The sequence below is a fragment of the Rosa chinensis genome, chromosome 5 (genome assembly GCF_002994745.2).
Source record: "Rosa chinensis cultivar Old Blush chromosome 5, RchiOBHm-V2, whole genome shotgun sequence".
Taxonomy (NCBI): Eukaryota; Viridiplantae; Streptophyta; class Magnoliopsida; order Rosales; family Rosaceae; genus Rosa; species Rosa chinensis.
The window spans coordinates 37,656,963-37,682,379 of NC_037092.1; the positions used below are offsets into that span (position 1 = coordinate 37,656,963).

The 25,417-nt window shown below is 36.9% G+C and overlaps 2 protein-coding genes and 2 long non-coding RNA genes across 25 annotated transcripts; 2 read left to right on the forward strand and 2 right to left on the reverse strand.

The window, feature by feature from the left end:
- The first annotated feature begins 228 nt into the window (after nucleotides 1-228).
- LOC112164723 lies at nucleotides 229-7,901 on the forward strand. 16 transcript variants are annotated; one of them, XR_005800353.1, is made up of 11 exons: nucleotides 229-1,760; nucleotides 1,866-1,983; nucleotides 2,301-2,425; nucleotides 2,529-2,607; nucleotides 2,687-2,818; nucleotides 2,977-3,151; nucleotides 3,250-3,324; nucleotides 4,921-5,053; nucleotides 5,635-5,808; nucleotides 5,906-5,982; nucleotides 6,089-6,771. It is a non-coding gene; the product is annotated as an uncharacterized LOC112164723 (long non-coding RNA). The 16 variants fall into 16 exon arrangements; XR_002922464.2 differs by having other exon boundaries at nucleotides 233-1,760; nucleotides 1,866-1,998; nucleotides 2,682-2,818; XR_002922465.2 differs by having other exon boundaries at nucleotides 233-1,760; nucleotides 1,866-1,998.
- Nucleotides 7,902-9,530: 1,629 nt separating this feature from the next.
- On the forward strand, nucleotides 9,531-12,315 carry LOC112203761 (receptor-like protein 6). Its single transcript, XM_040506960.1, has 2 exons — nucleotides 9,531-12,070; nucleotides 12,153-12,315. Exons 1-2 carry the CDS (start codon nucleotides 9,716-9,718, stop codon nucleotides 12,168-12,170), a joined length of 2,373 nt encoding a protein of 790 aa, XP_040362894.1. The 5' UTR covers nucleotides 9,531-9,715; the 3' UTR covers nucleotides 12,171-12,315.
- Nucleotides 12,316-13,037: 722 nt separating this feature from the next.
- LOC112165402 (putative DUF21 domain-containing protein At3g13070, chloroplastic) lies at nucleotides 13,038-19,645 on the reverse strand. 5 transcript variants are annotated; one of them, XR_002922838.2, is made up of 8 exons: nucleotides 17,815-18,518; nucleotides 17,649-17,714; nucleotides 17,035-17,148; nucleotides 14,625-14,722; nucleotides 14,434-14,527; nucleotides 13,861-13,938; nucleotides 13,264-13,730; nucleotides 13,038-13,179 (listed from the first exon to the last, which is right to left on the reverse strand). XR_002922838.2 is itself a non-coding variant. In XM_024301885.2 (7 exons), exons 1-7 carry the CDS (start codon nucleotides 17,920-17,922, stop codon nucleotides 13,728-13,730), a joined length of 561 nt encoding a protein of 186 aa, XP_024157653.1. In that variant the 5' UTR covers nucleotides 17,923-18,518; the 3' UTR covers nucleotides 13,038-13,727. The 5 variants fall into 5 exon arrangements, 4 of the variants coding, with proteins under 4 accessions (XP_024157653.1, XP_040362895.1, XP_040362896.1 ...); XM_024301885.2 differs by having other exon boundaries at nucleotides 13,038-13,730; XM_040506962.1 differs by lacking the exons at nucleotides 13,038-13,179; nucleotides 13,264-13,730; nucleotides 13,861-13,938 and adding an exon at nucleotides 13,950-14,174 and having other exon boundaries at nucleotides 17,815-19,645.
- Nucleotides 19,646-21,353: 1,708 nt separating this feature from the next.
- LOC121049506 lies at nucleotides 21,354-23,882 on the reverse strand. 3 transcript variants are annotated; one of them, XR_005800528.1, is made up of 4 exons: nucleotides 23,663-23,882; nucleotides 22,947-23,131; nucleotides 22,691-22,801; nucleotides 21,354-21,903 (listed from the first exon to the last, which is right to left on the reverse strand). It is a non-coding gene; the product is annotated as an uncharacterized LOC121049506 (long non-coding RNA). The 3 variants fall into 3 exon arrangements; XR_005800527.1 differs by lacking the exon at nucleotides 22,947-23,131 and having other exon boundaries at nucleotides 22,696-22,801; XR_005800526.1 differs by lacking the exon at nucleotides 22,947-23,131.
- Between the last annotated feature and the right edge of the window lie 1,535 nt (nucleotides 23,883-25,417).

Sequence of the window (25,417 nt, forward strand, 5' to 3'; positions counted from 1 at the left end):
CTAAGAAGATTCCAGACTGACATTGAATCTGCAATATGAATCATACTACTTAATACATTTGAAAATTACATACCAGATGGTGTAAGATGTTCCAGACAAAAACAGACAAATGCCTGTAGTTAAGGCACGACTAGTATTGAAGTTCAGATACTCAGGTGTTCGCGACTCGCAAGGTAGAACTGAGAAGCATGACCACATTGCTAGAGTTTGGCAGTATGAATGTGGGATTAGACTTATTTAGCATGACTAGTATCGAGGTTCAGATACTCAGGCGTGCACAAAGTAGAACTGAAAAGCAAGACCACATGCCTAGAGTTGGCAGCATGAATGTTCAATTAGACTCATTTAGCATGAATCTGATTTGCAAAAATGTTTGCATATCACAAAAGGAATAGTGCATATGGTGGTTACGTAGTGCTGAAATTGGCACAACAGAAATTTTGAATGACACCAACCAAGAAACAAGAGTTTCAAAATTCCAGACAGCTTTTACTATAACAACCTTATGTTGCTTGCAGGGATGACTAACATAAACTTTGCATTACATTAAATATAAAATTCACATTGATCAAAGTAGAGGAGCGATAACTTTGTGAGTCCTGCCTACTATCATTGTGTGACATCAGTTCCAGTCTGTCCACTGACTTCTACAAATTATACATATACTAAATGTGAGTTGGGGGTTACTATTTTCAATTGTTCATCCGCGTTGAGAAATGACCCAGCTGTCCTTGGGTTTGGGTTTGAATCACAAAATTGGTGCGGGTATTTTTGGGGAGTCAGAAGAGGTCTGTGGAGGGGTATTTGGGGAGAGCGCGTATTAAAAGTGAGTTGAGGTGGTGAGTTGAGATCGGGGGTGAGAAGTGACGTAGCTGTCCCTGCTTTTATTGACGTTGCCGTTCGGTGTGTGGGTGAATTCACATTATGTGGTCGACTTTTGCGAGATATATTGAACCACTAGGTGTGTAAAGAGTGATCGAGAGAGATGCTCGAAGCTTCTGACCCGAAAAGAGGTCGCCGACCCGGAGGAGGAACCCGACCGGAACTTTCACGTCTAGCCACCCCGCGACTGCGCATGGGCACCATCCTCTTCGTCTCCTCGCCGCCGTCACGCCTGTGGCCTCTGATCGTCCATGCACCAGACGAGGAAGAAGAATTGACGGTGAGAAAGTCGACTGTTCTAGCGAATTCACAACGTTTTCCGGTCACCGATGGAGCTGCCTGCGTATTTCCGGCCATGCTGGGCTTCGTTTTCATCTTGACTGCGTTGGTGGACCAGAAATCAAGAGGCTTGCTCGGTTATTGGCGTCAAAATCCTCAGTTCATCAGTTCAGTTCAGCAAGAAATTCCGGAAAACTGAGTTGGTTTTTGAAGGTATATACCGCCCTTGAATCAAGTTTTTCTCTTCTGGGGATAATTGGAAGTTAAACACTATGATGGTTTGGTTGAGGTGATAATCTGGTATTGCGATCTTGAATCGGAAACTTGGTTGAATTATGGTGTTGTGCCCAGTTTAAATGAGTTGGGCAGTTTTGAAGATATGTTTGAACTAGGAAGGAAGTTAGGTGAGTTGATTGAGGTTGAAAAAAAAAATTAAAAAAAATCACTAGGGGTGTGTGTGTGTGTGTATTGTGTTTTTTTGTCGAGAATCCAGAATAATCGAGAGAGAGAGAGAGAGAGAGAGCTGCAAACTGAGAGTGCCAGAACAATCTAGAGAGAGAGAGATCTGATCTCTCATCGTTGCAGGCAGAAACAGAAAGGTATTGAGCTTTGTTGTTTTGTATTGGTTGTGTTTTATTCAGGCTGATTTTCCTGCATTTGTTATGTGTGTTCTTCTCTTTGATTTTTGTGTTATCAATTTCCAGATAGAACCAAGGTTTTCTTTGCAATTGGGTTGCGTATCAAAATGCCGTATTTGACTACAAAATTCAGGCCAGAGAATACATCGCGCGGGAACTTACTTTATGAGTTCCGATGTTAGTGGTATGGCTGCAATCTGTGAGTATTCGAATCTATCTGTGCTGTTTGTGTTAATTACAGGGATAATATTTTGGAGTTTATGGTTTTGCATTGTAATTGATGTCATTAACTTATGTAAATTATTAGAATAACTGCTAGCTTTGTGCCAAACTAGGTGGAAAAATATTGTATTAGATGTACCCTGGATAGCAGTGGTTTCCATGAATAACACTTGACATTTTGTTTGATGTTAGCAGTAAGGATAGCAGTGGATATATGTCTACACAACTGATTTAATTATATCACACATAATTGACAACTGTTTAAATCTAAACATGCAGGAAAGAAGATATACTGGTGACATTGTGGGAGGATATTTCACGCAGTCTTTATATTGAGGCTATCAGGACTACACCGCCACCTGCGCTCGCAGTTTTCACGAGCCTCAAATTTAAACAATATCAAAGTAAGCCATAACTTTCATTTTGTCATTCAGATATAGTGTCATCAAAAAATCATACTTTTATTTGATCTCTTTTATATTAACTACCATATATTCGGTATTCTAGACAAGTTTCACTGTCAAGCACATGAAGCACTTTTTACATCCTCAATCCTGACATTCCAGGGGCTGGAGCTTACAAACAAGTATAAGCATCTCATCTAAAACATGTATATCTTTCTAACAGAGATGCTATTTTTAACATAAAACTTTTTTGCAGTGAAGTTCGTTGTCCTTATAATACTGTCAATATCCTGTCACCTCTGCCCAACCAACTCATGAGTCCTGAGGAGTACGTTGGAAGCTATGGAGAAAAAGACTGTCGGAATTAAACATCTTTAATCCCACTTATATATGGTGAACAATCTCAACTTTGATTCACTTAATCTTCATACTTCCCTTTGTTCAAGTCTTTAGACTTCTGTATTTTATATCTACTGCTTTAACTTGCGAGTAGTTAATATTAGAAATATACAACAAAAAGTGAATTTTGCTATAAATTTCCTGGATGTCAGGTATTTTCTGGGAGTATATGTTTAAACACTATGCGTGTGATTAACTGTGAGTTCTTAGGTAGTTGCGAAATGGTGAGACACAACTTCAGTAGAACAGTTTCCCGTGTCTAATTGAAAAATTGTAAGAAGCATGATGCTTCTCAATAAGTAGAAGAATTTGACTGCTATGCAGCAGGTAAGGCAATAAATCATATAATATTGTAGTCATCTGCTTTGTATTTCCTTTTTAAGTTCTTTCAGCTTATACCCGACTTTCATCTTTTGAACCTGCAGGCTGTGGTTATCATGACAGGTATTAGCGTACTGGGTTGTATTGACATATAGTCCACCACCTTCTTTAATGATGAGGTATCCAACATGGATCTCTTCTTCTCTCGCCAATTTAATACTGAAAATCCTCTTCCATGCATTATGATCACAACTCCAGATTTTTTTGGAGGTGGTACATTCTTCGTTTACTTTTTTTTGAAACGGTAAATGTACTGGGGTTGGGAAAAAAGTTTTGTGAAGCTGCAGGTATGGTTGATTTTTACATTCACCGTTATCTATTTCTTTTGTGTACGGATTGAATTGCTAGGGTTTATAGCTGGTCTGTTACTAGGCTTAATTGGATTTTAGTGACCCTAAGGGTGAGATCAAGTAAAGGATGTTGTAATTTGCACTGTGGTGAACTTTTAGGGATTTAGGATTGGTCTGGAAAAAGAAGTAAAACTTATGTAGATACTGAGTCGATTCAATGCACACACTGGTAGTAAAATACAAATGAAATACCAACTGGAAAGCTTTGCTGCAGAAATTGAAGAACTTTACCCAATAACAGACATGAAGTCAATATTGTAATTAATACTGATGATAAAATTAAAGAGTACAGAAAAATCGTAGCAGCTCAAAAAGAATGATCTGCAATAGGGGTAACTACCAATAACCAGGATTTGAGAATGAATTGCACAACAGGAAAATCGATTATAGTTCATAAAACATTTGGCCCTCTCAGTATATTAGAATTCAAGCAAAGCTTTTCATTTGAAGAGGATGGTGCCAATTGATGAGTCTTTTCTGTGAAAGATTCGTTGGGTTGTTTGTGATTGATTGGTTCGCTGTTGAATCCCAAGGTTTGAGATTTTTTGTTATCTGAGTTTTGTTCTTCTTCTGTTAAAAGTTTGGATTTTTTTGGTGAGAAGTGAATGACTTAAACACGGGAAGAAGAGGCCCTCCTTTCAAAAGTAAGCGACACCCTCACTCCCAAAGCTACGAGGGTTTCCTTGCCAAACTATTGGCATCAATTGGCAATAGTTCCAGAAGAGAACGTTTAAGAAACAATTAAGGAGGTGTAATGCAGCCTAGGTCCAAGTTATGGTTTGTATTAGCTAAGAGGTCCAGTGCAAATTCATGTCCAGTTTCCACTTCATGTTTAATTTTGGCTTTACAGAAAAAAAGGCTCCTTGCAATCAGAAGTCGGACTAGAAAATGGATGGTCATAGCTATATCACCAATCTCAACTTGCCTTTGAAGCTATTATTATGAAATCGCCATAAAATTAAATTGAAAATGGATGATAGTCTCTTCTCTGTTATAAATTTTATTCAATTTTTTTTTTTGTTGCGTATGGTATAAATTTTTTATTTAATCTTTATCCTATGGTTGTGGATGGTATAAAGTTAAAATTGGAGTGGCATTGCTGCTTAATCATCTTAATCCCTTCTTGTCTCTCTATTTTTTTTCTTTGATGACAATCCCTTCTTATCTTTGATTACTATACATACTAGAACAAATTTTCTTGCTATTGCTTATGTATGTGTGTTGGTAGGAGTGATTGCTGTTGGTTTTTTTTTTTTTTTTTAAATTCTAGATAGTTGGTTTTTGTAGTCATTCGTTTGGGAGAGATAATTCTCATAGTTAACTTTAATCTGGGGTTATTAACCTGTTTCAACTGCTCTAATGAAGGTGTATAGTTTTAAGATTCCTTGGGGCCCTTCTTCAGTACATTGACGAGGTTTGGACTGTTAAGCCACTCTTGCCCTCCGATCCTTACCTCAGATCCCAAGCCAAGTTCTGGGCCGACTTTGTGGACAAGAAGGTAAATTTCCGTGATTTGGTTTGGAATATGTTTGAGCTGACTCTAATCTGTTTGATTTGAAATGGCTTCTCTGTACTTATGTGTTGATACTTGATGGTATGATTGTGTGAACAAGATATGATCTTTAGGAATGATTGGGGAAAAAATGGTGTTCTAAGTGATTATTGTACTGATAAGGAAAAATGGTTTCTTGGATTTAGAAGGTCCTCTTCTTATGTGGTTGGGATTTGGCTCTTATGGTTTTGGTATGTATGGTGCGTATTTCTGTGTTAGCAAAATTGAAAGCCATATAAAAAAGATCAATATATGGAAAGATTGGAACTTTTTATATTTTGGACTTGATTATCCCTAAATCCCATAAGACACATCAAATGGAATTTTCACTCTGAGGCCATGTTGGAAAATGAATTGTGTTTGGCTGTAACAAAACTTTGTCAAATGGAGTTCTGAATAACATATTTGAAGTTGCAAGTGTTGTATATAAAAAAGAGGTTCTGAACTTACCCCAAACACTACAGGGATGGAGTCTCATATTATTTGAGCCTTAAATTTTTTGATACTTTTGGTAATTGGAAATGCAGATACATGGTTTGGGGAGGAAGACATGGACAACTAAGGGAGACGAATAGGAGGCAGCAAAGAAGGAATACATTGACTGCATTAAGTTGCTAGAAGTGGAGCTTGGGGACAAGCCTTCCTTTGGCGGCGAGACCCTCGGATTTGTTTTGCTTCTGCAGTTGTATGACCAAGATTGAGTGAGTGGGTCGTTTGTTCTGTGAGTTTGGATTTGGTTCATTCTTTTCTGCTCACTATCTTCTCTAATTTGGATTTTGTGATTGGCTTTTGATGCAGTTTTTTGTTGGATATTTCGGATTGCTTGCTTTTGGTGCAAAGAGTTTTGTGATCGGCGTGTTATAGTTTGATAAAGGGTGAGAGGATTTCTCAATTCGTGATTTTTATTGATGAATTTTGGTTTGTAGTTTTCAATCGAATTGGCTGCTAAGCAATTTTGGGTGTGATTTTTATTTTTCCTAGGTTTGCTTATTTGAAGATATTTGAGACTTCGATTTGTATATATTTGATTTAGAGGAATTGCACAGTGTGAGGGGAATAAGGCTGGCAAGAAAGTTGGAAAGTTCTACGGCAAGGTCAATCCGTTCTGCTGCTGAAATTTTAAGATATTTGTCATTTAAGGTTGTTGAATTTCTGTGCATATCATAATCAACTAGACTGTTAGATTACCAACATTTAGGTTGTTTAATATTATGTAGACAAGCAGTTCTGCATCTTTTGTGACCAGCATTTTGCTAAGCTGCAGCTTTTTGGTTTTTTAATTTAGGTGCTTTGCAGCGTTTACATAATAATCTTAAGTTTGATTTATCTATTTGAAATGATGTACTATGTTTTGTTAGCAAAATTTACAGTTGCATTTGGTTTCTAATTTAAATAGAACTATATGATTTATCCAAAGGAAGAGTGTACTTTCAAATTCTCTGACTGTTTATTTCTCATTTATATTTCTCATCAAACCTACACTTTTGCATTGATATTGATCTTAAGATTCCATGTTAAATTTTTGACTTTGGAATCAATTTGCATGGTATTTCCACTCATACTTTGATCATGGTCTTACTGCTTTTTTGATAGAAACTGTCTTTGGCAACTAATTTATGTAAAAGAATTAAAATTAAAAAAAAAAAAAAACAGCAGTGCATGAATTTAGTGATCAATACACCCATCTTCAACCCCTCCATCTGCATGACGAATGGTATTGATAGTCGTCATAGAAAATAGGAACTCCTTCACATAATGCTTTTATGAATGTCCAATTATCTCCAGCCATTTCATAAGGATCATTCTGATCCTAATAGACAACCAAAAGATTTGATAGACATCCAGCATTTGCATATTCCAGTACTAGAAAATTGTCTTTTGAAAACCACCTTTAGTGTCATTTATTTTTTCCTACTTTGCCTATGTAGTTTCTATACAGATCACAGTCCCAGCCAAGCCAAACAATTGAGAAAATATATGCTGACGGTCTTTTCTAACAGATACATGTTTTATTGCTGATGTAGAAATAACTTGCCATCTTTGAATTCTACTTCGCAATACTATTTGTTTTTGTATCTGGAACTAATTGGAGGTATGCTTCATCGACTGTTTAGCTGACTTTGAAGTATGAGTTTTTGTCAATTTTGGTAGGATAATTTGTTTTAAGGTGACAGGCCTGGATTTCGGGTAATTTCAGAACTGTTTTTTTTTTTTGGGTGCTGGAGTGGTGATATCGTTTTGAGGCTTTTCACAGTCGAAGTTTTGAGGTAGACTATAACATTAACATTAGGTTGATCTTTGCTTTCAACTCTTTCCTCAATCAGAAGCCAAATTACTTGGATCAAGAAGCTTACCAGCCAAAACATTTGAGCATCCCACAATTTTGGAGTTTTTAAGTGTTGCGAGAACTGCAACGAGGTGATCATTTTGTTGTTTTTGAAATTCCCAGGTTGGTAATTTGAGCCATGACTATAGTCTCCGGTTTAAACTTCTCTTTAAGTTACTTTTTTGTTGTAGGAAATAGTCAATCTCTTCATTGGCTCCTCTGTAAGGTATCTGTAAATGTAGTTAACCATATTGATAATACACCCGTACAGTAACCACATTGAAAAAAAAACAGAGAGAAAATAGACATATGGTTATCATGATTGCTGACAGGGTAAGACAAGCTTTTCTTTTGGAGAAATTGCAGTGGATGAACCAGCAAGCAACAGCAACAGAAAATGAATATTCTATTGTATCTGTCTTCACAGTACCCTTTCAAATCAAATAAAGCTTACCAAAATTTTTTGCACCACTATCAAACAATTTAAAGCAAGCCAAATGTACAAACCGATAATACAAAATCAATCATATGCATGTGTGTGGTCATTTTCTTTTCTAAGCAATTCGCTAACAACCATAACTCCCGCAGCAACGCGCGGGCAGCTATGGCTAGTTCTGATTTATATGAACTATAAGTTTATAACAAATAAAGCAGTTTGGAATTCAATGTAGAAGACTGGCATGATGTTGATGGTCAGGTGAACCATGTGCGTAGAGAATAAAATTCTCCACTGATGGACTTGCACACATGGGGCATACTCTTGAGCAGGGTCCAGACTCTTGGACACAACTGATGATATACCTGCTAGGCTATTCTATTGGTTTGAATGACTTGGTAAAGTCAAGCCTAGTGATTGGTAAGTGTTTCTTTTGGGCTTTAGTGCACGCCTTAAAAGAAAATAAATAAATAATAAAAAAAAAATGTTGTAGAGAATTGGATAATTGTATTGTATTCATCTCACTATGAGGTTTATATAGGGTTACATCATGTATACAAAACGCAATACGTAATAGCTATACTAATCAATCGCACATTACAAGTATGTCAATCGCATACATTACGAGTCTGTCAATCGCATACATTAAATAATACCTATTGCATGAATATTCATTATCATTTACAACATTATTGGCTTTGTTACAATTACTTATCCGATAAAAAGATTTATCAACATTTACATTCAAAAAAGAAGAACTGTCATTGTAAATAGGGTATTTGTTATACATTTGCGGAATGAATAATTTAGAAAAGTATAATGTGGAATGAATAGTTTGTAACTGAGTACAGATTTTAGAATTTTCAAAAAATGCATCCTGAATAAATTCTAAAGGCTTCATCTAGCCAAGCATAATATTGCATAAAGAAAATACCATAATTGCTAAGCAGTCAACAACCACCATTAGAGAGATATTAAAGTTTTGTTTTTGGTGTGGACGGGTCTTCCTAGCTAGTGGTTGTGGAATTAGGAAAGTCATGCACTCATGTCTTTATACGATAGACAATGGTATTTTGTACTCTTGTAAGAAATTTCTATGGCTGTCACTCGGTCGGTTCGAATCGGTTATAGGTATTACCAACTTCAAAATCAAAGCTTTCGGTTTCAAAACTGAGTTACCAATTACCAACCAAAATTTTTGGTTGTTAATTATATCTACCAAATTCGGTATTTCGGTTTTCGGTATTACCAACTTTAGAACAACTAATTCTTTATAATATAAATTAGAATGAACAAAACTAGGTTTTTGAATTTTATAGTCATAAATTTTGTATTCATCTACTAATTATAGCTTTCTTTTGTATATATGACATCAAGTTTTAGCAATTTTCAATAAAACTAGGTTATTTAACCATCGTTGACTAGGTTACTTAAAATACATATACTATTAATGTAGTATATGTAGTAATGTTCATACTATTATAAAAGTTTTTATGTTTATTTCTTAATATACATGTATGTGTATTGAAAACTGTAGTATGTAAATCTAATATTTAGATAATCGGTAGATTCGGTATTTACCAAAACCAAACCAACTTTTTCAGTAATTTTCGATTTTGGTTTTATCGGTCTCGGTTACCAAAAAGTCGGTTTACCAAACCTAAAACATCGGTTGGTATTCGGTCGGTTTGGTAATTATCAAACCAAGTGGCAACCCTAGTCAAATTTCTATGCAATTATGCATATATTACACTGCATACATTTTTTCACAATATAAAGAACTTTACTTGGTACATGATTTCTCGCAGAAATATTATTAGACGTGCATTCAATCTCTAAAGAAAAGATGGTTTGGTGGTTCTCATGGCTCTGTCTCCTCTTCTTCCTCTTTACCTCTGAGTTGAACTGTTCATTATCATCTTCCAACTCTTCCTCTCCTCCTTCTTCAAGGCATGTGTGTAATTCTGATGAGAGTTCTGCTTTACTTCAATTCAAGAACTCATTTCAAGTTAATCACTCTATATATGGTGGTTTAGAATTTGTTTCTGCCAAGACAGACTTCTTTTCTCCAAGGACAGACTCATGGGCAAAATATGAAGACTGTTGCAGGTGGAGTGGTGTCACATGTGAAAGGGTCACTGGTCACGTGAGCGGCCTCAACCTTAGTTTTGGTGGGCTTCAAGGAATACTTCACTCCAACAGCAGCTTATTCTCTCTCGGCCATCTCAAGATGCTAGACCTATCTTACAATGATTTCATGGGTTCTTCCATTTCTTCCAAGTTTGGTGGATTTGTAAGTATGACATACCTCCGTCTCTCTCATTCCAACTTCACTGGTAAAATCCCTTCCGAAATCTCCCAGCTTTCCAAATTAGTTTCACTTAAGCTCTGTTCCGGACTAGTTTCTTTGGGGCCCCATGAAAAAACAACAATAGACACGCTTACCATGAAAGGAATTGCTCTCAACCTCACCAGCCTTAGAGTGCTTATTCTCAATTCTGTCGACATGTCTTCAGTTGTACCTGAATCCTTCCTGAATTTGTCTTCTTCTTTGACTTCACTTTTCCTTTTTGATTGTAATTTGCGTGGGAAGTTCCCAGGGACTTTATTCCACCTACCCAACCTTGAAGAACTTGATTTACGGGGAAACACTAATCTCACAGGTTATACCCCCAAATCTAACTGGAGTAGTCCACTGAACTACTTGGGGCTCTCTGAGACTAAAATCTCAATAGATCTGCATTTCTTGACAAGCAGTTTGAAATCTTTGAGGGCTTTGTGTCTTGAGGAGTGCAATTTCACAGGATCGCGCTCGCATCTTGAATTGTCTGGTAACCTCACACAACTCATGTGGTTGGATCTCTCTCGTAATAGTTTTGGTGGCCAGATACCATGGTCGCTTTTAAACCTTGAGCATCTCCATTACTTGAATCTTTCAAGCAACATGTTTGTGGGTGAACTTCCAGAAATTCATGGTAATTCCACAAAAGCATCTTCAACTTTACATGATTCTTCAAAGAAACAACTTGTTGGTGGTTCTATTCCTATGGGTTTGTCCGTACTCTGTTTGTATAACAACTCGCTTAGCGGAACAATACCATCTTGGGTATATTCTTTGCCATCTTTGGAAATTTTGTGGCTCGACGGCAACGAATTCACTGGTAATATCAATGATTTCCAGTCTCTTTCCTTGTCAACTCTTTATTTAAGTCATAACTATTTGAGTGGCGTTGTGAAGTTGGAAAAGTTTCAAAATCTCCGAAGTCTCACCAGTCTAGATCTTTCCTATAATCCTCTAATGGTGAGTTTTCAGAACTTCAGTAATTTTACATTGCCTAAACTTTCAGCACTGTACATGTCTGGTTGCAAAATAACTCAGTTTCCGTACTTCCTGAGAACCTCAACCCAATTAAAATACCTAGATCTTTCCGACAACCAGATTCAAGGCAACGTTCCAACATGGGTGTTGGACGTGGGGAGAAATTCATTGTCCTACTTTAATCTTTCCCACAATTTCTTGACGGGTACAATAGAACAATTTCTGTGGAAGAACATAGAATATGTTGACCTTAGCTCCAATTTGTTGAAAGGAAAAGTTCCTATTCCATCACCTTCAACAAAGTTCTTTTTGATGTCGAACAATCAATTGACTGGAGCATTGCCATCCACCATTTGCAACCTGACTTCTGTCCAAGTAATTGATTTATCTAACAATAGCTTTAGCGGCAGGATTCCTCAATGTATAGGGAATTTCAGTCAAGATCTCTCAGTTTTGGATTTGCATATGAATCAATTTCGTGGCAGGATCCCTTCAACATTCCCAAAGGGGAACATCTTGAGGAATCTTGACCTTCATGGAAATCAGTTGGAAGGGACTCTGCCACAGTCTCTAGTCAATTGCAGAAAGATGGAAGTTCTAGACTTGGGAGACAACAAGCTAAACGATACTTTCCCGAATTGGTTGGAGTCTCTTCCCGAGTTACAGGTTCTCATCTTGGGATCTAACAGGCTGTATGGTCCAATTGGCAGTCCAGAGACAAGATTTCCCTTCCGAAAATTGCGAATCATTGACCTCTCCTTCAATCAGTTTGGTGGTCCTCTGCCAACAAGGTACTTTCAGAAATTGGTGGCTATGAAAAATGTGCAAGATGATGAACTGAAGTACATGGGAGACTACTATTACCAAGACACAGTCACAGTGGTAATGAAAGGCTTGTATCTTGAGCTGGTCAAAATACAAACCATGTTCACAACCATTGATTTTTCAAACAATGTTTTCACAGGAAAGATTCCGGCGGTGATCGGCGAGCTCAAATCATTGAAGGGGCTTAATTTCTCTAGTAACAAGCTTAAAGGTCCAATTCCATCCGCCTTCTGTAACTTGACTAATCTGGAATGGCTGGACATCTCCTCAAACATGCTTTCTGGTGAGATTCCAAGGCAACTAGCCGATTTGACGTCGCTTGCTAAGTTAAACCTATCAGGAAACCAGTTGGTTGGACCAATACCTAGTGGCAATCAGTTTGATACATTTGAAAATGATTCATACAGTGGAAATTGGGGATTGTGTGGATATCCACTGTCTAAAACATGTATCAACGACGAAGCACCTCAACCACCATTGTTTGATAAGCAAGATGGTGATATGAATGGATTTGATTGGAAAATAGTATGGATGGGTTATGGATGTGGAATGGTAATTGGATTGTCTGTGGGATATATTGTTCTTTCCATTGGGAAAGTTGATCACGGGGTAAGGGTCATGGGAAGAAAAATAAGGAGCAGAATGGCGAAAAGGGCCAAGAAGACTAGTGTTGGAACTAGAAAGTGGTGATAAGTCTTTTCCTTGGTTACTACTTACTACAAAGGCGTTCTAATGTTTACAGTTCAATAAGTCCGCCCACATATCATATTCTAGCCCCCGCTGCTATGTTTGTTTCTTTTATTAGTTTTTTCTTGTTTTAGAGTTGCTTTTTGTTTCACATTTTAGGGAGGGGTTTTGGTCGATGTCCCCCTCTCCCGACTTGTATTTTATCTTTCTACTTTTAAGTTTCAACAAATAATAGAATAGAGGGACAGGTGGTGAGATTCCGAGTAGTGGTCCACTTTCTATCACCGCTTTGTTAAAAGCAAATAGAGTAGCTAGTCGTGCACTCTTTGCTAACTGATGCATGTTTGAATACATTATTTATTATAATCTGGAATTAATTACAAATTGGGTAAATACTGAAAATAACGTACTGTACCAAAGATTTTGCTTTTGGTAGTTGGTAAGACCTATTAATCTGACCAGCACAGGCTTATGTCCACCTACAAGTTATATTAGCTATAGTAAACATCAAACCTGTAATTGTCCAAAAACTATTGAAATATGAAATTAAACAGTACATAAACCTTTTGATATGATTATGATGATCAATGATATGTTCTTATTTGTGTAGGCGATAAGAAGGAACAGCCAGCAGATGCTCGGCTCGTGGAACAGTTAGACCAAACTCCTCGGTCAAGTCCAACTCGGTAACAAACCATCTGGAAGTTCCCAACCGAAACAATGCAGAAGTTGTGCCAATACTAGCTTGACCACAACTAGCCCCAATTGAAATCCAGGGCAAAGTCTGCGACCCGACCCAAATGGAATAAGCTGAAAGTGGCTTCCCCTCAGGTCTATACTACTCCCTGCAAACCTTTTGGGTAGAATTCGTCTGCATTCATCCAAGCATTGTTGTCTGTCCTGATTGCCCAGACGTTTATAACAATGAGCTATTTTTTGGGTATGTAGAGGCCATTAACGGTACAATCTTCAGTAGATGCATGGGGAAGCAACAATGGTGCCACTGGATGTAGCCTCAAGGTTTCTTTCACTATTAAAGAAAGGCAGGCAGGAGTAACATAAGTTAAGCACACAGATTGCACCACTATACCAAAAGGCAGGGACGTCTAACTAGTATTCACATGTAGAACTTAGTTAAAGTGAGAAAGAATCTAACTTACCACAAACCTAGCAACTTCTGTGGGATTGTGAACAGCACCACTTTTGGGAGTTATTTTCGTGAGGAGCAAAATAAGAACCTTGCATCATTAAAGGGAGGAGCAATATTAGAGATCAGTTTCATACAAATAGTATTTCCTCATATGTCATGGCCTTCCCTAACAAGTGAGGAGAGGACAAAACAGAACACTAATTTTGCATTTTAACAAAATTTCAGTCTCAACACCCAATGTATATAACACTAACATCTGACACTTGATAAGAGGTCCAGCGAATTTGATCAATCTCTCCATTGAGACTGCATATAGAAAATACCCAACCCAGTCAAAAATGAAAGAACATCACTTCAGTGTCCACTCTAGATACCAAATATATTTTAGTGTTGTGTTTTACGAGATTACTGATATAGGATAGAGTACAAGTTATTGGCATTTTCAACATTAGAAGCCTGATCATACAAAATATCTATGATATAAGGACCACTAAAACATAAACTGACCAGTACCCAGTTTATCACAAACAAACTTTACAACATCCAACTAAGTATCATATCAAGCAGGGAAAATGAGACATACAGTCATTACTCCAGTTGCTGCACTAACACCAGCTTCACCAAATATCGCTGTTGCAGCCTCTGTAACTAAAGCAGTTGCTCCAATATTGACAACACTGAGTACACAAGTAAATTTTACAATAAGAAGTTATGTTCAACTTCATGACGAAAGAAAGGAAAAACAAATACCAACAAATATGAGAAGGAAAGTACGTTGTGCCAACAAGTATGGTTGCCAAGAACCGAGTCACATCATTGCGAAGCAATCCGAAGACGCCATTTTCAGGCTCTTTCTCAGCTAACTCACGCACCTGACACAAATAAATATCAATTAAGTAATCTTCGTTCAAGATTCTACCAAGGTTAGATCACTCACATTCTTTCAAATCAATGGTTTGGATCATTGCCCTGCTTATGAAGATTCTAATGTGTGTAAATTCACTGGATAATGATACATTTCAAAGACAACACAATATTTAGATATAGGAACCCAGAAGGCCAAAAGCCCAAAACCTATAAAGCTCATACATTGCGAGGCATAATGTGCTAACTAAAGATTCTAATAGGTTAGTTACTCACATTCTTTCAAAATTTAATGGTTTAGATAATTCGCGTCCTTCCAAGATTCTAGTGCAGTCTATCATTCACTAACTAATGGATACACTTCATACACAGAACTATGCCTAGATACAGGCACCCAGAAGGCCAAAACACATAAAGTTCATACCTTCCAAGGCCATAGCGTGGTAATCGAAGTCTCTGCCATTGAGAAAAAAGCCCAGAGACCCAAAAGCGCCGCCAAAATCAAACCCTGCTCTTTAAAAACCTGAAGAACCAGCAGCGTCTTCGGCCAAGCATTTCTGAACATTAACATGCACTTGTCAACAACCCCATAGCTTGCATTGACCACAACCTTCACAGCAAAAGCTCTCCTAGACCCATACACCAAAACCCCACAAACCATAGCTGCTAAAACAACAACACACTTCACCATTACCCTAACAAAATCAATACTCGAACCCAAAACAGCATTTGTACCACTAGAACTCTCACTACTTTACCTACAGCTCTCAAACGAGCTCTATTCGCAAACAAGTCAACTCGCTCGCATCTTGGACCTATGAACCTCCCAAAATCGCTAGTGTCAATGCAATTCGACACCAATTGAAATGGGTGTCGATTATTTTGCACCAAAACCTTGGTGGGGAAATTCTTCTGCTAATGGTAATATAAGAAACTCAATGATTTCGAACCAGAAATGAATCTGGGCGGGCTTAGAATTGAAGATCAAGCGCCATAGCACCCAAAACCAGAATTTCAACAAGACCCAGAACGCAGAGTTCAGCTTCCAAGAACTAATCAAAGCCAAAGAATCAAATGAATGATTTTTTTTTTTTTTGGAATATCAGAATTGGATGCTCAAGTGTGGATGGGATGGGAGGCTAAGGTTGTGGGAGGAATTGAAGATGACGAGAATGGAAAGAAGAGGGTCATAGTTGAAGGGAAAGGGTGGAGAGATAGAGAAGTGGGTGTGGGATACTTGTTAGGATTGTTATTTGTTCAAAAACTTGTTTCACTGTTGGAATTGGCGGAGTGAGCAAATTGAGCGTGGGTTTTTGTTTGTTGCTGGTGAAGACGGGGGGTTTGGTCGCGGCAACTTGTATTCAACTTGATTGTTTGCTAGTGCCAACCCAACCCTTGTGTTTTTGTTTGCTCTTTGCTTTCTGTTTTTTTACTCATGCTAGTCTAGTCGGAAAAGAGTTGAACCTGTCATCTATTCCAACATTTTGATTTTTGTCCTATTTTCGTTTCACAGCAATTTATTGAATTGGATCGGCACGTACAAGAGGGTGAGAAAGCATCCTCTTGCACAGCCAAATTAGGCACACGTATTGCCCTATTTACATTAGATTAACCACATAGTCAAGTTCACATTCCCTGATACAATAAAAAGTGTCTCTTGTTTTGCAACTTTACGCACGACTCTTTTACATTCTCTCCAAACATAAGAAGAAAGTAATGAAGTAAATTCTCGCATTAAATGTTTTGATTTTATCTAAAAGGTACCTATCAAACACAAGGTTCTCATCTCCTTCTAGAAGCGTGTAAACAGTTGTTTGTGCATGCGTCTCTAATTCAAAATGAAGAAAACCAGAGAGCCTTCAAAGACATCGAATATATGGTCCTTGAGCTCAGTGACAATGAATTATTGAGGAACTACTGGACCAAGGAAGCCTTGACAATGTAACAATGCACTGTGCCTCCTCGGTGCTTTCTAAGTTCTAATATAGTTCTACTTCTAAACAGTAAAAAACAACAAAACTTTATCTGATGTTTTAGTTGTATTTTGTTCCAATACAATATTGCAATAAGAATGCACAAGCTAGATACACCTTAACATCAGTTAAAATGTAGTCTCTTTAGCATTATCCATTATGAATAGAGTAGAACTAGAAACTAATGTTCAAAGCCAAAATAAGCAGACGAACAAATGCCACAAATGGAATTATTAACTATGAAATTGCTAAAGATAATAAAAAAGTCGGGAGAAAATAGAAATGGTATACCTATATATAGATTTCAAGACCAATACTCAGGATTTAGAACTCAAAAGGATAAATACCTCAGGCATTTTCACATTTAGATCTTCAGAGAGCTGGTCTATAGATGTGTTTGCATCCACATCAAATACTCCCTCTGCACGCATTACGATGTACCCTTTTTTCTGAATCACCTCCTGTTCCAGAATAAACAATTTCAATAAGTAAATACGAAAATAGTAAGTTATCAACCAGTCAGAAGTACAACAGCTGATTCTGTCAAAATATTAACACCATGATTACTAGGGGGCTTCTCCAATAAGGACCTTATGAAGGATTAAATAAATACGCTGATCCCATCATTGGATCAGTATTTAAACTTAAACCGACATTTTAAATTTTCATCATACAACCTCCTATCGTTGAAATAAGAGTCCTAATTAAATCCTTATAATAAGATCCTTAATACAACCCCCAAAGCAATAAAGCATAGTTTTGTGTGTATGGAGTGAAGGCTTATTTACTTTCCTCATAAAAAAGAAGGCTCATTTCTTAAGCATAAATTTTCTGGGACCAAAAAGATTTGTTTAATTGTTTAGATCTAATTGTTTTGTAAATTAGTTGTGTCTATGGGTCGTGCCCTTTGCCGCTTCCATTGTCAACGACATATCAGAAAGAGGTAGACAAAAGACCATACCTTGGAATCATTTTCATCAAATATTTTACCAACAATTTCCTCCACCACATCTTGTAGGGTAATTATCTGTTTCACCACAAAACAACTTAGGAGGCAGGTTGCTTAACTTGTTGAAATTTTAACAGCAACATTGGATATACTAAACTAAAATGATGACGTAACATACCCCTACAGTTCCACCATATTCATTGAGAACCACAGTCATGTGAACCTTCCAAATGCGGAATTCTCTAATAAGATTCCAGACTGACATTGAATCTGCAAAATGAATCATACTACCGTAGTAAATAAGCACCTTTTACCCAGAACCTTGTTTCTCTTAATAGACTTATGACTGCAAACAGTAATAGGATGATGATGCAAAATATCACAGCAAGAAAAACCACAGCACACGAACACAGAATTTTATAGAGGTTCGACAAAAACTTTGCCTACGTCCTCTGTGTGATCTCTCTTGAGAATCACTAGCACTATGGAGAATAACAACTTGATTACAAGTACTTATTGAAATCCCTATGCTAATCCCCAACCCCTTTGCTAGATCTCTCTATCACCCTTGGCTCTCCCTGCCCCTGTGTTTGTATGTTAACTGAGAACTCTCTGAGATCTCTCTTTGATCTCTTCTCTGATCTGCGGACACGTTATGTGACCTCCCTGCAGCCCTATTAATAGATTATAGGTGCTGGTTACAAACATGTCACATTAGGATTCCTAAAACTATTAGAACAAGGAAAGAGAGCTAGCTTTCCTATTCCTAACTAGAATAGAACTTACTTTCCAGGTCTAAATCAACAGGAATAACTCTTCCTATTCCAAAACCCATTAGGATACTAGAAGAATTCCTGTTCGCACTAATCTTCATTAGTTCATTTACCCATCTGGTTTTGTCTTGAATCCTAATCAACTTAGGCATATCAACGAGCCAAATTCACAACAACTACTTAATACTTTTGAAAATTACATACCAGATGGTGTAAGATGTTCCAGACAAAAACAGACAAATGCCTGCAGTTAAGGCACGACTAGTATTGAAGTTCAGATACTCAGGTGTTCGCAAGGTAGAACTGAGAAGCATGACCACATTGCTAGAGTTTGGCAGTATGAATGTGGGATTAGACTTATTTAGCATGACTAGTATCGAGGTTCAGATACTCAGGTGTGCACAAAGTAGAACTGAAAAGCAAGACCACATGCCTAGAGTTGGCAGCATGAATGTTCAATTAGACCCATTTAGCATGAATCTGATTTGAAAAAATGTTTGCACATCACAAAAGGAATAGTGCATATGGTGGTTACGTAGTGCTGAAATTGGCACAACAGAAATTTTGAATGACACCAACCAAGAAACAAGAGTTTCAAAATTCCAGACAGCTTTTACTATAACAACCTTATGTTGCTTGCAGGGATGACTAACATAAACTTTGCATTACATTAAATATAAAAAAAAATCCACATTGATCAAGGTAGAGGAGGGATAACTTTGTGAGTCCTGCCTACTATCATTGTGTGACATCAGTTCCAGTCTGTCCACTGATTTCTACAAATTCTGATTTATATGAACTATAAGTTTATAACAAATAAAGCAGTTTGGAATTCAATGTCAAAGACTGGCATGACAATGATGGTCAGGTGAATCATGTGTGTAGAGAATAAAATTCTCCACTGATGGACTTGCACACATTGGGCACACTCTCGAGCAGGGTCCAGACTCTTGGACACAACTGATGATATACCTGCTAGGCTATTCTATTGGTTTGAATGACTTGGTAAAGTCAAGGCTAGTGATTCGTAAGTGTTTCTTTAGGGCTTAGTGCACGCCTTAAAAGAAAATAAATAAATAAATAAATAAAAATAAAAAAGAACAATGTAGGGGACAACTGATGGTTTGCTGGATTTGCCTAAAGGTTAAAGAAATCACCTAAGCACATGAGCAATTAAGCAACGACGACCCAGCAACTTCAATTCCAGTGATATTATTTCATTTCAAAAATGGTTTCATTCGTAAAGAATATGATGAGAATTTTTTCTGTAACTATCGTTAGGATTGTTGTAACTATCGTTAGGATTGGAGAGATGGAGAACTGGGTGTGGGATATCGTTAGGATTGTTGTTTGTTCGTAAACATGTTTGGCTGTTGGAGTTGGCGGAGTGAGCAAATTGAATACTAGTGGGGATCAGATAATGGAGAATCTATGAATATCAGGTCAGTTTTTAGTCATTGTTATTACTACCTAAGTAGCCTACATACCATCTGATTCGTTTGGCTAATGTGGTGATGAATAAAATTGGCATCTTTTTTTTATTCCAGATCTTCCTAGTATTATGGATCATGACGAATTAGCAATATTGTTTGTCCGGGAATTACACACCACTGTACTAAAGTAACACCATAGGATATAATACTCAAATATACAACTTCATAACAAAAAAAAAATACAGTTCCCTATCTTTCTTGTTCAGCAACGAAACATAACACTTCGGGAAAAAACTAAATGGATGTGGAAGTATAAATTTGTTCATCAATCTAATTTTCCTGCGACTTCTACATTTATAGCTCGGTAAGACTCGGTCCTTGCTCAAGGTTCCATTTAGTCTGTTTTCTGTCAGGTCTAGTTCATGCTTTTTCTTCTTAGAAAGTCGACATCCATATAGTATCATGCTCATAACTTGCACAAATTTTAGAATATTAATAGGCTAATATTTACACTAAGTTGGAGCTTTGTATTTGCAGCAGTGACTGACCATAACTTCTACAAAATTTTGCACAAGCATCTGAGGTGCTGTAGTGTTAGATAATCTAATAGGATACATTGACCTTGAGGACTTGGTGTCAATTTTATGCTCTTACAGAACCTGCCCACTTGTTGTCATTAATTTGCAATTTGTTTACCTCTTGTTTTATTCAATGGATGTATATTTCTGACGCAGGAAAATGGTTACTCCTGAGGCAAAGTTTAAATGTAGAAGGTTGATGCCGGATAATTTGGTACGTGTAATAATTAAAGTTGATGCCGGATAATTAGACTTGCGTACGCTTTGATCTGTTCAGTGCATGACTGAAGTTAAAACTGATTTTGTGCATGACTAAATTTGGTGATTCAGTTCCTAGTCATGAGTTTAAAGTGAACGTTGGTGGGAAGGGTGAAAGTTCCCATAATGTGGCAGAACAGGGTGGGCTGACTATAAGAGCTGGCTGCAATCCGAAAGATTTCAAAGAAACAGTTAATTTTAGGTTTGTCAAATGCAAATAATGAAATGGGATTTGGCCCATTGCTTAGGCTAGGGTGCAGCAAACTTAACCGTGAGATATGTCAAATACTGTAAATTTCTTGATTACAAGCTCAATCCTAGTATAGAAATCTTGTATTTACTGTGAATTTCTGTATAAAATGGGAATCCTATTGTTGATGAATTTCTTACATGGAATTAGAAATTGTGTATCAGTTGCTTGTATAGAAATCATGTATAAATTACTTCCTTGCATAGAGATCCTGTATAAATGGAACCCTTATATAGAATTTAATAGTTTGACCATAGTTCATAGTTGAACTTGCACTCTTGCAGATAATATGTAAAGCATTTGTTGGTAAGAACATCATTGTAGACTTGTAGTACATGTTAAATATAAACATTGTCCATAAAGGAAAGCTATTTTCATTATTTTGCTTATTCCAACTCCTAGCAAGTTGGTGCAAGTACTTGATCTGACCAAATTGGAGCATCTGTACATGCTGAATATTAAACAAACAGGACTAGGCTTTAATCACATGGACAACTTGATGCTGAATTCAAGCAAGCAGACTAAGGTAAGATTCCATCAAGTGTCTTGAAAAACTACCACGTTTCAGCTCTACTCCAACGATGACTAGAGCTTGGAATAATTTGGTCACCTTGACTCTTTAAGAACACAAAATAAGGATGTCAAGGCAGAGTACTAGAAATTACAAATAAACTATCACTCACCCTTCCATCTATTATTTCAGGTGCATCACCACTTGCAATTCATTGAGCAAGACCTTCCACATTTCTAGACTTCCCAAAACAAGGTTCTCCAATAAGACACGGACTAATCTTAGGGGAGCCTTCACAAAATATCTTTAAAATATAAAACTGACTTTCTCACAACAAAATGCAACATGTACAGAAACGTGACAAAGGTTACAAGAGGAGTTCCAAACTTCCAACTAGTCACATTGGTTACATACTCATCTAGAGTCAGCATCTTGTTACCCATGGTTCCTTGTTCAGCTCCAACCTAGCACAAGAATAACCTGATCATATACACAGAAGCACGAATGATATGACTGAAAATAAAACATTTCATACCTCAAGGCATACAAGAAAACAGAGAGTATGCAACAATTCTATACAAGCTCCACAAGGTCTTTATAGAAATGGCAACATCATATATTAGCTTCTTATAGCTCGTTAAGTATAGGAAGATCACAATATTCAGAATACAAATATGGTAAACCAGTAATCAGTCATTACCCTAAGGTTCACTAGAATAGACCAACCAACCCAAAATTAGCCTAGTATTATAGACCAAAACCAATCAAACCAACCCTAACCATGCTAAAAGATTATGCAGTAGATCAGGAATTAAAAGTGTAAATTAGAGGTTTATCATTAAGATATCTAATGAATAATCTCAAAAGCTATGAACTAGAAATGCTTATGGAGACCCCTGAGCATAACAATTATACTGCCATCTCAAGCTCCATAAAGACTTGCTTGACGACCGAAAATGCAAGTTAGCCAACAGATAATCCATCTAATATATGTAAAAGTATAACATACTATCAATGGAAATATGTAAAATTAAACAGACAGTCATATGACTAAGAAGACAAACCTAAATGCACCATGGACATTCATAAGAAGTCTCATAAACACATTGGGCTTCTCCCAACCTACTATGAAATTCGTCCATAATATCTTATACTCTTCAAATAGCTTCTATACTAATCAGACCCTCACAATCCATAGACACAACTGAAATGCACCATTTCAGATTATTAGAAGAAAAAAGAAGCTCAAACCTTACTCTTTGATATTTCCAGCTACACTCTTGCCAAGTGCAATCACTACTTTCTTCGAGATAACTTTAGTTTTCCACAGGATAACCACCAGGGTAACCAAACGATGCATCACTGCAAATGCATATAATCAGAAACATAAGTACTCGATCCATGGATTGAAGACAGAAGTGGAAAAAGAAAGACAGAATAAACTTGAAAAAAAAAAAAAAGGAAAAAAAAAAAAAGAACTTAAAGTACACAGAGGATCTGAATTTACTTGCAGAAAAGAAATGAAAGCTACAAATAAGGCACGCTTAAAACTAGAGTCCCCTGCGGATGGTGTGTGTGCACAACCAGGGCTATATGATTTTACAAACTTATTATAGGAGCACCGGGTCTGTCATCTGGAGTTGGGAGTTCAAATTTGTAGCTGAAAATGCCAGAGCGATTAATAAAGTAAAGCTGGAAAGAGAAAATATAAGAAAGCTCAATCAAAATGCTGTTTATAGACCACAATAACATTTCAGTACATACTCAGAGTCATTTACATTTCATCCACATGTCTCAACCAGTCCAATGCCTACATATAAGTAACAGAAGACAAGAGTTCTTCTAAACACTAATATAACCAAAGCAAGCCAAATTGCATAACAATAACGAGAACTTGTCTAAATCATAATGGTCTGAGATATACCTTGAGCCTAACATATCAAACAAGAACACAGGATTCAGAGGTATAATGATTTTGAGAATAGTTATTTGAACATATAATAATTTTCAGAAATAGTGAAATGAACATATGCGAATCAATCAAAAGCATCTTAATTCTTCATTGCACGAGTGCAGCCCTCTTTGAACTATAAATGTAAAACCAACCACCATGATTGATCGAACAAGACCAATCATACAGCCCAGCAAAGAAAAAAAAAATTCAATTCAAGTCCAACAAAACCTGATAGTCAGATTGAAAACCAAAAATCGTTGAAGTTTTACCTGCATCGAATCGAGCAAAATAAGAGGAAGTTTCTGGTGTGTGGGGGAACCGAGGGCGATTGCGTGGCATGAGGCTGAGGAGTGTCTCACTCTCGTCTGTGATTGAGAGATGAGAGGATTCTGACAAGATTTGGATGACGGTGGTGAGGATTTTGTTTGCGATTGGGAGGGGCGTCTAGGTTTGCGTCGAGAAGAAGAAGACCAGAAAGAGAGAAGAAAGTTAAATTTAAATTTGAAGAGAATAAAAGGTATCGCTTAGCCGCAAAATTGAAATATTCCCCAAAAATCTTAGCGGCAAAATTGAAATATCCCCAAAATTTAAATTTTAAATATAAATCTCCCTCTCTCTGAGAGGGTAAGTGGGCAACTAAATAGACTAGTCAGTTAATTCGAAAATTATTCACAAATTAAAGAATTTTTGAAAAAACTCCCTTTTTTTTTCAAACTTCTTGAAATAGGATTGATTTCGTTTAAGTTAGAGTTTACAAACACTTACATAAAAAATCCGGCAAGAATCCAAGATAACCTATTTAAGCAATGTGTAAACCATTAAGTTTTAAGGAACGCTCTCTTTTAAGCAAGTCTATACAAAAATGTGAAACCTCGCCTTCTACGGAAAAGAAATCATTCAACTAGCTCTCCCTTTCCAATCACTTAATTGTGGTACAAACAAGAAACTATAAACATCATAGAAGACTAATAGAAGTTTTGCTACTTCACACAGGATTAATATCCTAGGTAAAAAATAAAAAATAAACACACACACTAGAAGTTAAGCCTAGGCCTGGATTGAGGCCCAAGCCCAAACCCAAGCAACCAGAGAAGCAGCCCTAGGGATCTGTTGCATCTCCATAGCCGCATAAGCATAAGCCAACTTCTGCAACCTTGTCACCGCTGCAACCGCCGATTGGACCTTCGGCGGTCATCCCTTCCACAACTTCCCAAATTTTCCAGCAAAGAAGTAACTTATTTTCAGCATCAATCTTTGGGCCGACAGTCTCTTATGAACCAAAAAGATAACCAATTATTAGAAGATTGAAAATTAGAAGTATCAACTCCCTCAAGATTCTAAATATTCGGGCCAAATGGGTAGGAGAGGAATAAATGGTTTAAATCTTCGACCCCAAAGCCACATAAAGCACAAGAAGAATCAAAATTATCATAATAACAAGCAATTCTTATCCTAGTTTTCAGTCTCCTTATAATGAGAATCCAAGAGAAAATCTTAACCTTAGGAGGGATATTAAGCCTCCATATATCATTCAAAATATTAACATTAAGAAAAGAAATAGTTTGCAACTAAATGATAATGATTTGACTACTCTTATAGAAATATAGTCTTAACTGTAGTTGGCTGGCTCCCTTGACCAAGGCTGAAACAATGATATAGAGAGCTAATTTGTCCACATGGTACATATTACTAGGTGATAGGGCTGTCAATGGGTCGTGTTGGGTTGGGTTCGTGTCGGGTCAAGATATTTGCCGTGTCACAAGAGACAGACCCAAACCCAACCCATTTAATAATTGTGTCAAAAATTTAAACCAAAACCCAACATATTTATTAAAGGGGTTACCCGTTTCCAACCCGCTTAACCCATTTAATAAATAGGTCGTGTTGTGTTAGACAAAATGACATATTTAAGGGTTAACAATGTGACCCATTTAACTAAAAGAATGCATAAATTGATTAATTCGCTAAAAACTCCACAAGACGAAAAATACAAATAATTATATATAACTCATAAATAATTATAA

What these genes read in the sequence shown, in the direction of transcription:
- LOC112203761 (XM_040506960.1), top strand. Translation starts at nt 9,716, where the DNA reads ATGGTTTGGTGGTTCTCATGGCTCTGTCTCCTCTTCTTCCTCTTTACC.
- LOC112165402 (XM_024301885.2), bottom strand. Translation starts at nt 17,922, where the DNA reads ATGATTCATTTTGCAGATTCAATGTCAGTCTGGAATCTTATTAGAGAA. An exon ending in ACCATACTTGTTGGCACAAC is followed by an intron (nt 14,528 to 14,624) that starts GTACTTTCCTTC and finishes TTGTGTACTCAG; the next exon opens with TGTTGTCAATATTGGAGCAA. An exon ending in CAGCAACTGGAGTAATGACT is followed by an intron (nt 13,939 to 14,433) that starts GTATGTCTCATT and finishes TAATGATGCAAG; the next exon opens with GTTCTTATTTTGCTCCTCAC.